General features: G+C 35.4%; 1 protein-coding gene across 8 annotated transcripts in view; it reads left to right on the forward strand.

The window, feature by feature from the left end:
* Positions 1 to 9189, forward strand: part of NR2C1 (nuclear receptor subfamily 2 group C member 1) — a 45056-nt gene extending 35867 nt beyond the window's left edge. For 3 of the 8 annotated variants that reach the window (XM_082418991.1, XM_082418994.1, XM_082418995.1), the window contains 4 exons: positions 330 to 469; positions 2069 to 2206; positions 5286 to 5391; positions 7321 to 7825. In XM_082418991.1, coding sequence (XP_082275117.1) covers positions 330 to 469; positions 2069 to 2206; positions 5286 to 5391; positions 7321 to 7495 — 559 coding nt within the window. In that variant the 3' untranslated portion in view covers positions 7496 to 7825. Of the gene's footprint in view, positions 1 to 329; positions 470 to 2068; positions 2207 to 5285; positions 5392 to 7320 lie in introns of all 8 variants that reach the window. The other 5 variants (XM_082418992.1, XM_082418998.1, XM_082418993.1 and 2 more) reach the window with 4 other exon arrangements.
* Positions 9190 to 16918: the final 7729 nt, after the last annotated feature.

The raw sequence follows: 16918 nt of genomic DNA on the forward strand, positions 1-16918 counted from the left end.
TATGCTTTTGCTTTTAATTTTTTTTTAAACACATTTACTCCATCTGTTTCCATGAAATGTGGGCTTAAAGCCCCAACTTTTGGTTTGAAATACTACTTGCAACTGTTCTTATAAACTGGCTGATTGATTAACGAACTAGCTAATTAAATTTCTAAACCTTATCAACTAAAGTCAGGTATACAAAATAAAGAATTGATCAACTCCATTCCCAGTTGGCCATTTAGAATAATTTTAGTTCAGTAACATTGTATCTTTAAATATGTGAGTCAATTGTAAAGTTTTATAAAATATATTTTAATATTTGATATTTGTTTATTTTGTTTTTATAGGCAAGAAAACAGTATATTATTGGTGAAAGCCTACTGGAATGAACTTTTTACTCTTGGTCTTGCCCAGTGCTGGCAAGTGATGAACGTAGCAGCTATATTAGCGACATTTGTCAATTGTCTTCACAGTAGCCTTCAACAAGGTAAAAAGCACCTTATTTATTTCCTTTTCTAAGATATGAGAGGGGACGTCAGTTTTATAGTATTATGTTTAGAGTTAGATATTAAAAGATACCAACATCCTTTTTACTTTAGATAATTTTTACATTTTGATAAATTCATTCTTTAATCACCCAAAAATAGTTTTAAATGAGAGCACAACAAAACTGAAACAAGCGTATTTAAGTGCTATTTCTGATCAGGCCTCGTGAATTTTTTGTACTTGGATATACATACCAAAGAATCCAGGGTAAGTTATATAGAGATGATCAAATATTTATAAATGTATACTTCCCACCAGTTTGTTTTTTTTTTTTTTTTTTTTGGTGGGGGGTGCTGCGTTGGGTCTCCGTTGCTGTGCGTGGGCTTTCTCTAGTTGCGGCAAGCAGGGGCTACTCTTTGTTGAGGTGCACGCTCTTCTCATTGCGGTGGCTTCTCCTGCTGTGGAGCACGGGCTCCAGGCATGCGGGCTCAGTAGTTGTGGCTTGTGGGCTCTAGAGCGCAGGCTCAGTAGTTGTGGCACACGGGCTTAGTTGCTCGGCGGCATGTGGGATCTTCCCGGACCAGAGATCAAACCGGTGTCCCCTGCATTGGCTGGCGGATTCTTAACCACTGCACCACCAGGGAAGTCCCCCCCACCAGTGTTTAAACTGCCTTTCTTCATTGTAGCCCTTTGAATCCCAAGATAGGCTAAACTTTTTTTTTTAATCAATTCATCAGGATGTATTCTCTCACTTAAACAGTACTAAAGAGTCACAGAACAATCCTAAGTCTTTTTCCTTTTCTTGATGCCAAGGTGATTACAACTCCCATTCATTTGAGGAGACAGGCAAGTAGGCACTGATTTATAAATGTTTAGCTTCAGAATGGCTTGTGACTAACCAAGAAGGTGCCCCATCCTCAAGTGGGAAGAACTACTTTTTTGAGTTCAGGAATAATTTATAAGTTGAGAATTACATTTACTTCCTTTGCATATTCCATTTCCCATTGTTTTACATTATTTTTAAAATATCTGCTTCCTCCTCTTATTTAAGTGCAGAGAAATAACCTTAAAATCTCATGAACAGTAGATCTACCAGAAGGCAGTACTATATAAGCACAATAAATTTTAAAAGTTATAAAATTTTATTTTACTCAGATTTTCTTTGGTCTTGGCAGTAATTTTTGCTAACTGTTTTTGTTGTAGTAGTACGGGTAACTTAAAAATCTAGATGGTTTTGCTTATTTTTTTCAACCAATATAAGCTTAAATAAAATCCTGTTACCAGAATTTGAGTCTTTTGTACTTTGGTTGGTTGGCCAGTTTTCTAGTCTTTATAGCTTATATTCTCAAAGGTACATCTTGAAAGGAAACATTACATTTAGGGTTTTTTATATTAACAGCCTGTTTTGTTTTTTCTTGAACAACATCTGAAGATCATTAATTAATTTCATTTAAACTTGCAGAGATACTGAATTTTAAACATTTAAAAAATTGGTTATATACAGAGCTGGAAATTAGAAAGAAATATGTTGGATAAAAATAGTCATGCATTTTTGCTGAAAATTAGAAGCTTTTGTTTGTTTCTTTGTTTTTAATTAAAGATAAAATGTCAACAGAAAGAAGAAAATTATTGATGGAACACATCTTCAAACTACAGGAGTTTTGTAACAGCATGGTAAAACTCTGCATTGATGGATATGAATATGCCTACCTGAAGGCAATAGTACTCTTCAGTCCAGGTATATAAACATTTACTTCTTATTTAAAATGCAGTGTTTGAGGATGTGGAGAAATTAGAACCCTCATACATTGCTGTTGGGACTGTACATTGATGCAAAGTGGCAACAACCCAAGTGTCCCATCAAACAAATGAATAAGCAAAATATAATATATAGATACAATGGTGTATCATTCAGCCATAAAAAGTAATGAAATTCTGATACATGCCACCATGGATGAACCTTGAAAACAGTATGCAAGTGAAAGAAGTCAGTCACAAAAGACCACATATTATATGATTCCATTTATCTGAAGTGTCTAGAATAGGCAAATCTGTAGAGAGATTAGTGGCTACCAGGGACAAAGGAGAGGGGAGAATGGAGAGTGACTGCTAATGGGTACAGTTTCTTTTGGGGTGAACAAAAATGTTCTAAAATTAGATTGCAGTGATGCTTGCACAACTCTGTGAATATACTAAAAAAACTATTGAATTGTATACTTTAAATTGGTGAAATTTATGGTTGTTAGACATCTGGGTATGAAAAGGAAAATTGAAGAAGTCAGTGAAATGACATCATAGACTTTTAGTCCTGTTCAACACTTGAATGTTTAGATATATTTTGCTAGGCATCATTAAAAGGCAAAAAAGAGAGATGAGGATTGCTTTGTTAATGGGTTAAATTTCCAAACATCTTATTAGAGTTTCCAACAAATAGAAAAATGGATCTCTTATCTTTCTGCCAGTTTCTAGTTTTCATGTATAGTAAAATGACAGTAAAGCTAACAATCAATTTTAGAACATGAAAAATTGGCTGTTCTCTTAGGCTCTGTATTTTTTCATTTTGGTATGTATTTCTGTTACTGTGTATCATAATAAAATTATCTGAGGAAAACTGCTTCTTACCTTCAATGATATCAGTAAGATAATTAAAGCTTTTTTGTACTATTTCTCCTAATGTTCAGATAAGTTAATAACATGTATCACCATTTTTATCACAACCAATTTGCCACCTTCATTTTCGTTAAAATTGAAAGAACATAGATTCAACAATAGAATTATAATATAATTTTGTTTTAGTAAGTATTCTATTTCTCTTGCCACTTTTTTTATTCTCTTCAGTCAGGGCAACACTTTCCATATTTTAGGCATAAGTTTTATGAAATTCTTTTAACATTTCCATTTTAGTGAAATATAGGTTATTTCATGTTGGTATATTATTCTTCTGATAGAGATGATGTTCAGAGTTTCATAATTTTATAAGTATTTTTTTAACCTAACCATGGTGAAAGGAAGGTTTTCTTACTAAAAAAATATAGGGGCTTCCCTGGTGGCACAGTGGTTGAGAATCTGCCTGCCAATGCAGGGCACACGGGTTCGAGCCCTGGTCTGGGAAGATCCCACATGCTGCAGAGCAAGTGGGCCCGTGAGCCACAATTACTGAGCCTGCGCGTCTGGAGCCTGTGCTCCGCAACAAGAGAGGCCGCGATAGTGAGAGGCCCGTGCACCGCGATGAAGAGTGGCCCCCGCTCGCCGCAACTAGAGAAAGTCCTCGCACAGAAACGAAGACCCAACACAGCCATAAATAAATAAATTAATTAAAAAAAAAAAAAATATATATATATATATATATATATATATATAGAATATAATCTTCATGAGGGGTGGGTGAAATGGGTGAAGGAGGATCAGGAGGTACAAACTTCCAGTTATAAAATAAATACGTCACAGTGATGTAATTTACAGCTTGCTGACAATAGTCACTATATTATAAACTTGAAATTTGCTAGAAAGTAAATCTTAAACGTTCTCATCATAAGAAAAAAAATTTTTGCAACTTTGAATGGTAACAGATGGTAACTAGACTATTGTGGTGATCATTTTGCAGTGTATACAAATGTCAAATCATTATCTTGTATACCTTAAACAGATATAATGTATGTCATTTATACTTCAGTTAAAATATATATTATTATTTTAATTAAATTTTAAAGAATATAATCTGCAGATATTTCATTGGTTAAAAATACTTTCAATACTGTATGCTAACACATATATATGAAATCTAAAAAAAAAAAGGTTCTGAAGAACCTAGGGGCAGGACAGGAATAAAGACGCAGACATAGAGAGTGGACTTGAGGACACAGGGAGGGGGAAGGGTAAGCTGGGACGAAGTGAGAGAGTGGCATGGACTTATATATACTACCAAATGTAAAATAGCTAGTGGGAAGCAGCCTCATAACACAGGGAGATCAGCTGGGTGCTTTGTGACCACCTAGAGGGGTGGGATAGGGAGGGTGGGAGGGAGATGCAAGAGGGAGGAGATATGGGGATATATGTATACATATAGCTGATTCACTTTGTTATAAAGCAGAAACTGACACACCATTGTAAAGCAATTATACTCCAATAAAGATGTTAAAAAAAATACTTTTAACTAAGCTAAGTCATTTTTTGTTTCTGTTGAAAGCAAACTGATCAAAACCCCTTCCATCACTTTTGGAATAGAAAAACCTATTTATTTTATTTGAACCCAGTGGTTTCAATTTTTTTTTTTTTTTTTTTACCACGAAGCAAGTATGGTTTTATTTACTGGTTTGCTGGCCTGGAACTCCCAGTCCGTGGGGTGCACAAACTAAAGAGATAAATTATAACATGGTGTTCAGTGTCACAATATAGATAATGACAGCTAGTGGAGACATGCAGATTGTTTTTTTTTGCAGCTATATTTATTTATTATTATTTTTTTAACATCTTTACTGGAGTATAATTGCTTTACAATGGTGTGTTAGTTTCTGCTTTATAACAAAGTGAATCAGTTATACGTATACATATATTCCCATATCTCTTCCCTCTTTCAATTTTTATTAGGTGTTAGAATACATGTATGAGATAAAATAGTTTTAAGGGTTTAAAGTACAATGCCTGGTGTTTAGTGGTTGGGTTATTAAATATATTATTTGTGGAATGAAAGAGCAACACATATGATGGGGCGCTTTTTTTTGACTGAATTATTTTTCCCACCCCCTTTCATCTCCACTTGGTGCCTTATTAAATGAGTATTCAGAACTAAAGTAACAATATATTCCTTAATGTTTCAGATCATCCAGGCCTAGAAAACATGCAACAGATTGAGAAATTTCAGGAAAAGGCTTATGTGGAATTCCAAGATTACATAACCAAAACATATCCAGATGACACCTACAGGTATCTAGAAGTTAAATACTGTTTAATTAAATTCATCTTAAAAATTTTTGTGAATCTATTTCATTATTTTCCATTCCAAGTGTAATTAAATTTAGTCAACTTTGACCTTTGAAATAGTTAATGCTATTAAAAGTGGTAGTGTATTGTTGTAAGTACTTTATGTGTAATATTTTATGTAAGGAGACTTTAGCACAGAGAGGTTAAGTAACTCGCTCAAAGTCACACAATAAACAGCAGAGCCAGGTAGGCTGACTCTCACACCCAAACTCTTTCTTCAGTTGAAATAATGGATTTTATTAGTAAAAGGGATGAAAAATGGATGAATAATAAAACACCATTAGACGATTTGATAATTAATTTTGAAATTTGGCTTATGATATTTCTAACAAGGTATTTCTTACCATTGTCCTTTCAGAAAAAAAATCACTTTTTTAATAAAATAAACTCAATTTTTGAGTAACTAAGCATTTGTCTATCAGAGCCAGAGTACGTGGGTTTGACGCCTGACCCTGTCACTTACTAGCTGTATGGCTTTGGGCAAGTTATTTAACTTCTGTTTCAGTTTCTTTACCTGTAAAATGGAGATAATAGTACCCACCTTTTATAATTAGTATAAGGATTAAATCAGTTAATATATAGTCAAAGAGCTTAGAGCAGTGCCTTTTTCATAGTAAGGGCTATTTAAATGTGTTTACTAGTATTATTAATTTAACATACTTCAAACTTCATAACTTATTATATTTTGCATATAATAATTTTTTACATATGTTAAATAACATGTTCATAAGTGAGGTCCATCATGAAAATCAGCTGTAGTTTATCTAACCAGTTTTCCTATGCCGCATCCTACCAATTCTGTGTATATAGCTCAGCTGGTGGGAACAGACAGGTAATGAGTAGTTTGAGCAGCAGAGTGCATGGCTACAGAAAGGTTACTTAATTCTGGGGCCGCTGGTTTCTCTTGTTCTCAAGTGTTAGAGTGGAAGGCCTTAGAAAAGAGGAAGGATAAATGTGCCACCAACTTTTCAGAAAGGTGGTTCTTTTAGTGTTGGTTTTTTTATGATTTTTTTTCAATTTTTTAAAGTTTCAAAAGTTGTCTTATACCTCATTATACAAATAAATACAGTATTTTAAATGTTCTTCCTTTTTGACGTACAGCTGCTTGCTGATCTCTGTTCGATTAGGTTCCAGGTTCTTTGACCTCTGGAACTCTTTCTTAGTTTCTTACATTCCTAGTTATTTTAAAATAATACATTATCTTTAGATAGCAGTTTTCAGCTTATAATGTACTTTCACACAAGACATTGTCCTGCCTTTAAGAACCTCACTAGCACAGAAACTGGCAAGGATCATTTTGTTGATTGTCACAACACTGTGAAAGAGACAGGGAGTGGTGGCTTACACGCATTCACATAGCTAAGGGGTAATTGAATCAGGATTTGAATCTAATGGTTTTGATTCCATAATTTATGCTCTTCCCAATAATAACAACTATTGCCTATTTTAGTATTCCCAGTACTTTTTTGAAAAGCAAAACCAAGAAAACTGTAATCATTGAGCCTCATGTATCCTGATAACATAAAACATTGCTGTTCTTATAACCTCGAATGAGTTCCTAAGCTTTTAAATTTATAACTTGATCCACGGTTTAATAACTTAGTTCCATGGTCCATACAACCAACTGGAGGTAGCACAGCATAGCAGTTAAGAGCAAGGCTTTCCAATGAAGTCTGACAGACTGCATATATATCCAGGTGATTGTCATACACTCTAAGGCTTGAGAATATTAAAGGTTTTATTTTAAGTTCTGAAAACTAGATCTTTATTAAATTAGGCCACAAACAGTATTCATGCAGAAATTACTTATATCTTTCTACTAAATCACTCTTTGATTTACAACCTTGTTCCCCCTTCCTTTTGTCTTTTGAGGTTGTCCAGACTACTACTCAGATTGCCAGCTTTGAGGTTGATGAACGCTACCATCACCGAAGAATTGTTTTTCAAAGGTCTCATTGGCAATGTACGAATTGACAGTGTCATCCCACATATTTTAAAAATGGAACCTGCAGATTATAACTCACAAATAATTGGTCACAGCATTTGAAAGCTGAGATCTCAGTTTAAACTGATTGTTCTTTCTTACTAGAACACAAGAAGACACCAAATTGAACTCATTGCTTCCAGGGCATCTGGAAGTTTTTACTTTAAAGAGTAACCAAAAACCAAGATATTTTTATCTTCCTTAAGAAGAATTTTTGAAGTGACTGGGCAGGTAGCAGGAATTAGAATTTCCCTTCCTGTCTTATTTGAGTGAGTAAAAAATAGTATGAACTTACTCTTGGCTGAAATGACACCTAGAGCCGTCACCTCTTGACTAAGATATCTCCTTTTATTTTATAAAACAAATAAATAAGTCTCTCTTTTTTTCCCAGAATTGTGTTCTATTCATGTTTAACTTCATTATGAACTACTACAAACACTTAATGGTCAGAAACCCCTAAGGAGTATTTTCTTGCATTTTACTCTTCTGTATTATAATCTGTTTGTTTTAATTACGTGTCAAAAGAAGATTATTTTATGCTCAGTGGTATAATGATAACATTAGAACTGTAGGAAATAATAAGTGAATATAGGTTTTTTTTGTCTTTTGTAAATATCATGGCACCATTAGCATATATCACTCTCATTGCTGGCAATGAGACATAGGCCATTTGTGATCTTTTTAGTGTTGTATATTATTAGTTATAAGCACTTTTTATTTATGTGTGTAGCAGAAAATTGTTTTTGAGAATAAGAGGGTTCATGTTTTAATATTTTTGGTTTACTGTGTTATGAAAGTAGCAGAGACTGATTGAGCCCCAAATGTTTCAGTATTTCAAAATAGATATTAAAATTGTTGCTTTTCCATTCCACAGAAAGCATCTGTCATCTCTCCCTCTTTTCTGACCACATTTATAGTTTCGTGACCCTTCTATGGGTTTTAGACAATTTCTTTTAGGTCATTAGAAATACCTACTTTGTGAAATAATGGATTTATTGTAGCCAATCTGTGTTTTCAGGGTGAGTTAGACAATTATTTTAAAGCAATTGATAACTTTTTAAGACTTCAGTTTTTTAGTATATAAAGGAATATGCACTGATTTTTCACTGTAAAGCGGGGAAGGGCTGTTTTAACAATAGTATGAGCGTCAGCCTGAAGCTCTGCCTTGTTACTACCACAGCAGAAGCATTTTAGGCTCCTTGGATGTCTTCCACAGTAATGTTTTCCTTAGCAAAACCTAATACTGTTAAATATTTCTTTGCTATAATTTCATGATGAATTATTTTGGTATGTCTATTTGTTGTTTTTTTGTTTTAAATATGGAGATTTTATTGCACTCAGAGTACATTTTTTATGAAGATTTTTGCAATAGAAGAGAAGCAGAATTTGGGGGAAGGGTATGGATTTTACTAATAGTTACTTTATAGTAAATAAGAAGTTTTAAAGTATCAATTTACAGTCTTTATCAGCTTATTAAGGGAAGCATTTTTCCCTATTTAAAACATGATTTTTGTCAACAGGTTTATTTATAATTATCAGCTGGGAAAACTACATTTAGTACAAAATACTTAGATGGAAAAATCAGTAGGTTTATATCTTTATAAACCCAGTGAAGTAAGCCAGGGATTCAAGAAAAAATTCTTTTAAATAATCTACTAATGGTTAATTAAGATACATGTTTCAGGTATTTTTCCTGATTATAGTTATATTTGGAAGTGTTTTTTAAAACTATATTAAAATATGACGTGCATTACAAATTTCTGTTTTCTGCCAATATATTTGATTTCAGAGTCCTGTTTCTTCAGTGTTTGGTCATCCTTTTGTTTGTTTGTTCCATTGTTAAGAAATCTCTGGTAAGATTTATTAAAGTACTTTCAGGAAGGGAAGAGTATGGAAAACATTTTCCATATCCCAGTATTTTAGGATGATTTACAATTCAGTTTGAAGACTTGCAACCAAATATTGCAGTTTGACTAGTCCTTAAAAATCTTTCTCTCCTGAAATCTCAGTAAAGTGTAACCACACAATGACAAATGAAACAGGAGAGAAGAAATCAAAGGATAAGAGAGTTGAATAAGTTTTTGGAAAACAAAATGCAGGTGAAGAAAGACTGACTTAACAGAGCCAGAACCAAGGAAACTGAATGCCTGCAAAAGGTGGTACATTGAGAAGAAGCCAGTATACCAATGTCCAGAAACAGTGTTCAGTACCTGAAGGATCCAAGTGCTCATTTTCAGAGATGGTGCTTGGGGCATAAAAAAAGGATTGGTTGCAAATCTGTTTACAGAATCATTGAACTATCTTTCTCTATGCTTACTTAAGTTAGGTGACCAGTTTCTTTTTTTTTTTCTTTTTTTGGCCACGGCATGCAGGGTCTTAGCTCTCCCTACCAGGGATCACACCCATGTCCCCTACAGTGGAAACGCGGAATCTTAACCACTGGACCGCCAGAGAAGTCCCCAGGTGACCACTTTCAATCCTTCAACCTTTTCAAGCAGGAGGCCAGAGGTTAATAACCTTGAGAAACTAAACCAGAAGATCATAGGATTTATAGGATACCAGGGATAACAGAAGGCTTGGATTAGATAGTGTTGAAAATACGGATTAAATGAAAGTCTGCATTGAATATGGGTGCCCTAAGCATGTTCCCAGAATGCTGGCCACTGGGTATAGGCTTCTCTGCCAGGATTTTTTTCTTTGGAGAAACTAATCGGCCCCAGAGAAAAGATCTCCAGACACTCGCTTTTGGTTGTGCCTTGATAAGAAGACTACTTGCCATTTTATCACTCTTCAGTGAATCCCAGTATTTCCAAGTCATATATGTCATGAGGTTTCCATTCAGCTTTCTAGCGCCTACTATTAAATATGAACATAGAACCAGGATCATTAGATATTTGAGGAAAATTTCTAATACATAAGAGATCAGATATAATCTGATGAGTGGGGGCAGATAACAATGCAGTGATCAGAAAAGTACTCACCACCAAATATAATTAATATTTTGAAAGAAAGATGTATTCATTAAATGAAAACAGGATGCTTTGAAAAGGAAAAGGAAAATTTGGAGCATATTTTCTGGAAATTTAAAATGATAGCCAAAGCAGTTCATTAGAAGGGTTGGAAGATAAAATTGTTGAGGAACTCACCCTGAAAGTACAATTGACCCTTGAACAACACAGGTGTTAGGCATACAACCAACTGCAAATCCTGTAGTACTATAGTATGTATTTATTGAAAAAAATCTGCATGTAAGTGGACCCACACAGTTCAAACCCGTATTGTTCAAGGGTCGACTGTATAACCAAAAGACAAAGAAATAGAAAATGAGAAAAGACAAAATTAGAGAATCAGAGCAGGATGGCTAACATTTTAATAGTAAGAATCTAAGAGAAAACAAAAGACTTGAAGTAAGGAAATTATTAAATAATACAAGAAAAGTTCCATAGAAGGACTTGTGCCTCTTAGGTTGAAAGATTGACCCGTTAAATGAAAGAATATCCATACCATTCTTGAAATCAGAACAGTATAATCAAAGAAGATAATGTATTGCTGCTTCTAGCAGTATTGTGGAATAGATACTCTGAAGGCCTTTGATCTATTGCTGGGCTCACAAGAAGTGGCATGAGTTCTCAAAGAAGCTAAGGTTGTCGCAGGTCACGAACCTTCCCTGGTCCTGGCAGAAGCAAATAAAAATCTCTGGAGAAAACATTCATAACTTAGATCAGAGTTTTGCACACTTTTCTGTAAAGGGCCAGAAGGTCAGTATTTTGACTTTGAGGACCTTACCATGTCTGAAGCAACTACTCTGCTGTTGTGCAAAAGCAGTTGTATAGACTATACATAAATGAGTGAGCATGGCAGTGGTACAATAAAACATTTACAAAATCAGGTAGTGAACTGGACTTAGCCCTTGGGGTGTAGTTTGCTGAACTCTAATTTAGAACCTCAACTGTCACAGATTAAGCTCAACCAAATATGAGCTCACAAAATTATCAAACTCACAAGGAAACAAGCCACTTGAATGAGCCAGCAATAAGCAATATATATGGACCCTGAATGATAATGTTAGATATTGAAATTGTCTGTACATGATTATAACTGCACATGATACGTCTTAAGAAGAAAAAAATGGAATCAAAAAGTAAGCAGGAAACAGGAACAACAAAGATGACCAAACATTTTAAAGCAAGCAGAAACAACATTTAGAAATTTAAAAAAACTTGGTGAAATCTTAAAAATCAATCCATGGTGAAAGACTATGCCTTCAACACATACATTTGATTCAAACCCCTTCCTAAAACTACATTGAAGCACAGCCAAGGATTTTTTAAAGGCATTATCTCATATACACAAAAATACTGTGAGAGAAATGAGAGCCACAAAATTTTGAAAGCTGGAAAAAATATTAGTTGTGATCAACTCAGCAGACTTAGCTTCAGTGAGTAAATCTGAGAAGCAACCTGATTTGCGCCAAGTTTGGCAATACCAAGTGTAGAGTGTATGGAGCAACGCTTGTACATTGATGGTGGCAGTGTCAGTTGATAACGATCATCTCCAGTCATTTTACATTATATAGTAAAGTTTAACATGCACGTATCTGTTATTTGCCCTAGAGAAACTCTTATGTGTGTATCATGAGGCATACAAAAATGTTAATGTTAGCATTGTAAGAGCAAGAAAACAGCCGGTACTACTTCCGGAGAAGTAGGAGCAGGATGCAAACAGGGTAGGACATACAAGGGGCTACCAAAGTATACGTGGTGCTCCAATTCTCTATTGCTTTGTAACAAACCACCCCAAAAAGTAGTGGTTTAAAACAACAAAATGTATTGTGCTCTAATCTACAATGAGGACAGAGCTTGGCAGGGACAGCTTATCTGATCCATGCAGCCACAGCTGGCTCAGCTCAATGGGCAGGGGTTGGAATCTTTGGAATCACTCACGCATGTGTCTGGAAGACACGTAGTGGCTGTCTGCTGGGACTTCAGGTGAGGCTAAAACCAGAAGGCTTACGTATTAGCTCTGATTTCTTCATCAAAGATGTCACAAAGCTCTGTGCAGAAGTGGCGAACTCCTAAAAGAGTATGTGGAACCAGAAATGTTGTAGCCATTTTTAGAAAAGGATGTATCTCGGCAGCCTCACTAGAAGCCCAGTAGAGACAAAGGCTTATCTTGACAAGATTTGCTGGTTTGTATGCCTTTTGTCTAATGGGGTTGCTTTATAAATTGATACATAAGAAACTGCAAGAAGTTAAAACAATTGTGTCATCTTGGGCTAAAAGATACAGAACAGTGCAAAGTATAAAGGCTTTTGGACCTTCAAACTTCTATGGGCAGGAAGAAAGCTGAAAAAACTACTCAGCTACAGACATGGGCTCCATTTTGCGAGAAATGAAGGGTAATTTCCACGTGGCTTTTGGGGCAAGTGTTGATATAGAGAGCCAGTGGAAGCCAGAGAGGCAGAGCTGAGTTTAAATTCTAGCTGTGTCATTTTGTAGCCATATGATTTCGTCATATTCATAATAAAATACCATAAACTGGGTGGCTCATAAACAACAGACATTTGCTTCCTCACAGTTCTGGAGGCTGGAAGTTCAAGATCAGGGAGCCAACATGGTCAGTGAGGTTCTTGTAAAGGCCAGCTTGCGTGTTGCAGACTGCTGACTTCCTGCAGTGTCCTCCCGTGGTGGAAAGGGCTAAGGATCTCTCTGGAGCCTGTTTTAAAAGGCACTACTGCCATTCATGAGGGTCCGCCCTTATGACTTAAGTATCTCTCAAAGGCCCCACCTACTAATACCATCACCTTTGGGGGTTAGGATTTCAGCATGAACTTTGGGGAGACACATCCAGACCACAGCACTCAGAAACCAAGCAGCATTGCTTGCATATAATTTTATTTATTGAGGCAGACACAAAGGCCTCCCAAGTTCAGGGGGAAATAAACTATTCCTCTTGACGGGGAATGGCAAAATTCTGGAAGAGTATAGGGAACCAGAATTTTTTTGCAGCCATTTTTTAAGAAAATCTGTTACAGATAGTATTATATTTCTTAAGCTTGGTTGTACATTCTTAAGATTAAATAGACTTAGACTTTATTTTTTTTTTTTAATAAATGTATTTATTTATTTATTTTTGGCTGCGTTGGGTCTTCATTGCTGTGCATGGGCTTTCTCTGGTTGGAGTGAGCGGGGGCTACTCTTCATTGCGGTGTGCAGGCTTCTCATTGTAGTGGCTTCTCGTTGCGGAGCACGGGCTCTAGGCACACAGGCTTCAGTAGTTGTGGCTCGCAGGCTCCGTAGTTATGGCTCACGGGATCTAGAGCGCAGGCCCAGTAGTTGTGGCGCACGGGCTTAGTTGCTCCATGGCATGTGGGATCTTCCTGGACCAGGGCTCGAACCTGTGTCCACTGCACTGGCAGGCGGATTCTTAACCACTGCACCACCAGGGAAGCCCTAGACTTAGACTTTAGTATGTATTATTCACAATATTTGATAAAAAATAAATAAGCCTTGTTTAAAACAATTAGGTAATTTTAGACCCTCAGATCTCCAAAATTCCCTGTATCCAGGGGAGAGAAGTAAGTTCTTGAGAAGTTGTAAGCATAAACTGGCCCTTACATGGATACGTACCAAAAAATTCAGTAAACTATATTGGAGAATGGGACAGAAGTGTGTGTGTGTGTGTGTGTGTGTGTGTGTGTGTGTGTGTGTTGCAAAAAAGCTAAATCCTTGTCTTCTGTGTTGGGAAGTCAGATAATGCCTAAAATCTGAAAAATCTAGAAATAATATAAGCATGTAATTTTTAGATATGGTAGTGAATATAAGATAAGGAGCTAAAGAGTTGAAACAATTCCCAGCTGTTTTAGGGAGTTGGAAATTGGGTCCAGAGGCAGATCTTTATGAGTCTTTGAACCAAGTACATGTGTTCAATGGACTAAATTTAAAAGAAGAAAAATAAATGGATGAGCTAAACAGCAGATTAGATTGCTGAAGATAGAATAAAGATTTCTGGCAATATTTTTGTTCACATGAGCAAGGCAATATTATCTGAATGGATTCTGCATATCTCTTTGGCTTTTTTTTTTTTTTTTGGCTTTGTAATAATATTAAGTTAATGACAAAAATCAGAACAGGATGTTACGAAAAAGGAGCAATCAGAAATCAAGAAAGAGTCCTTGAAATCAAAAATATTAGCATTGAACTGGGGAAAAAAGTCTGTATCAAAACTCAATATACTGTACCCAAATAAGAAACGAATTAGTGAACTGGTACATAAAGGTGAAAAAGTGGCTCAGAATGTAAACCATAAAGGTGAAAATGGAAAATATGCAAGTAAAGTTAAGAGATACGACAGATCAATCCAGAAGGGCCAGTATTTACCTTATATCCAGATTCTGAAAAGAAGAAACAGAAAATGGAGTGGGAAAATTATTGAAAGAACAATTTCTATAACTAAGAATGACCCATCTCCATAAAGACAGTGTTGAATTCCAACAAGGAGCAACCAAAAAAAGCCCAAGATAAATCCTCATGAAATTTCAGAACTTTAAAGAGAAAGAGAAATATCTGAAAAAAACATCTCTTGCAAAGGAATAAGTATCAGATTGGCAGGAAGATTCTTATGAACTATATTAGATATTAGAGGTCAATGTACCAATGCTTCCTAAGTTATATGGAAAAATCATTTTGAACTTAGAACTCTATGTCTAGGTAATCAAGAGGGAAATTTTATTTCCAAAATGCATTTTTGGGAAAAAGAATGCCTCAATAATGTACTCCACCAAAACAAATAAAACAAAATAAAAACAAGCAAGCAAACAAATGACGGCATTCTAAGAAAAGTATGTAGGATCAAAGATGTAGTAAGATTCATTCACCTAGAAGCACAGGATAGGAAATCAAAATAATCTGTGAAAACTTTATTCAAGAAGGCATATGCCTCTTCTGTTATTAAGAAGTAATTTATCAAACTAACATTTATTGAGAACTTATGATATACTAGCACTGGGTTAAGTATTTTTTGTGCCTTCTCTTTTTTAATCCTCACAAAGTCCCTTGAGGTAGGTAATATTATTAGCCCTGTGTTACAAATGAGTAAACTGAGGTTTATAGATGCTAAGCAACTTGCCCAATATAGCTAGCTAGGAAGTGATAGAGCTGAGGTTTGAACAAGCAAAAAACCCTAGGGAAGGTCTCCCTAGAGAAATGGCTGGTTGTAGGTCTAGGGCAGGAAACATACTTTCAAGGTAAGTATAGAGACATCTTCTCACACCAGAAGGAAGAAAGCTAACAAAAATCACTGGGTTGTGTCTCAAGGACTCAAGCATCAATCTGAAGAAGTTTCTACTTGCCAGAGATAAGAGAACTTGGTAATTAATTAGAATAGTAGCTGTAATAGATTGAAACATAAGAACATATTTAAATCCATGAGTTCATAATGATACTTTAAAAGTGCTAAGGACATGGTAAACACAAAATACCTATAGAAGATACATACAAAAAAATGAGAAAGTAATCTAAGTCACTACAAAAAATAAAACACAAAGTAAGGCAGCAAGAGAGGAAAAAAGGAACAAAATAACAAGACACACAGAAAACAACAAAATGGCAATAGTAAGTCCTTCCCTATCAGTATTTACACCTCAAGAAAATAGAAGAAGAACAAACCAAACCCAAAGTTAGCAGAAGGAAGGAAGGAGTTGATTAGAGCAGAAATAAATGAAATAAAGAATAGAAAAAAAATCAGTGAAACTCAGAGGTTTTTTTAAAACATTTTTTAAATATTTATTTATTTATTTATTTTGGCTGCACTGGATCTTAGTTGCAGCACATGGGATCTTCGTTGTGGCATGAGGGCTTCTTAGTTGTGGCATGTGGACTCTTAGTTGCGGCATGTGGACTTAATTGCGGCATGCATGTAGGATCTAGTTCTCTCACAACGGCCCCTGCATTGGGAGCGTGGAGTCTTACCCACTGGACCACCAGGGAAGTCCCAAGAGTTGTTTTTTTTAAAAGATCAACAAGATTAGCAAACCCTTAGCTAGACTAAGAAAAAAATAAAAGACAACAAAAATCAGCAATGAAAGGGAGACATTACAACTGATGCCACAGAAATATAAAGGATTTTAAGAGTCATTATAATGCCAACAATTACATGCCAACAAACTAGATGGATAAATTCCTAGAAACACAACCTACCAAAACTGAATCTTGAAGAAATAAAAAATATGAATGGACCTATAACTATCAAGAACATTTGATAAGTAATAAAAATCTCCCAATAAAGAAAAGCCCAGATGGCTTCAAACAAAGCTAGAGGCCTCACATTTCCCAATTTCAAATTTTATTACAGGGCTGCAGTAATCAAAAGAGTATGGTGACCAATGCAACAGAACAGAGAACTCCAAAAGTAAACTCTCAAGTATATGGTCAAATGATCTTAAACAAGGATGCCAAGGATACCCTATGGGTAAAGGATAGTTCTTCA

This window comes from Balaenoptera physalus (genome assembly GCF_965194825.1).
Source record: "Balaenoptera physalus genome assembly, chromosome: 13".
Classification (NCBI taxonomy): Eukaryota; Metazoa; Chordata; class Mammalia; order Artiodactyla; family Balaenopteridae; genus Balaenoptera; species Balaenoptera physalus.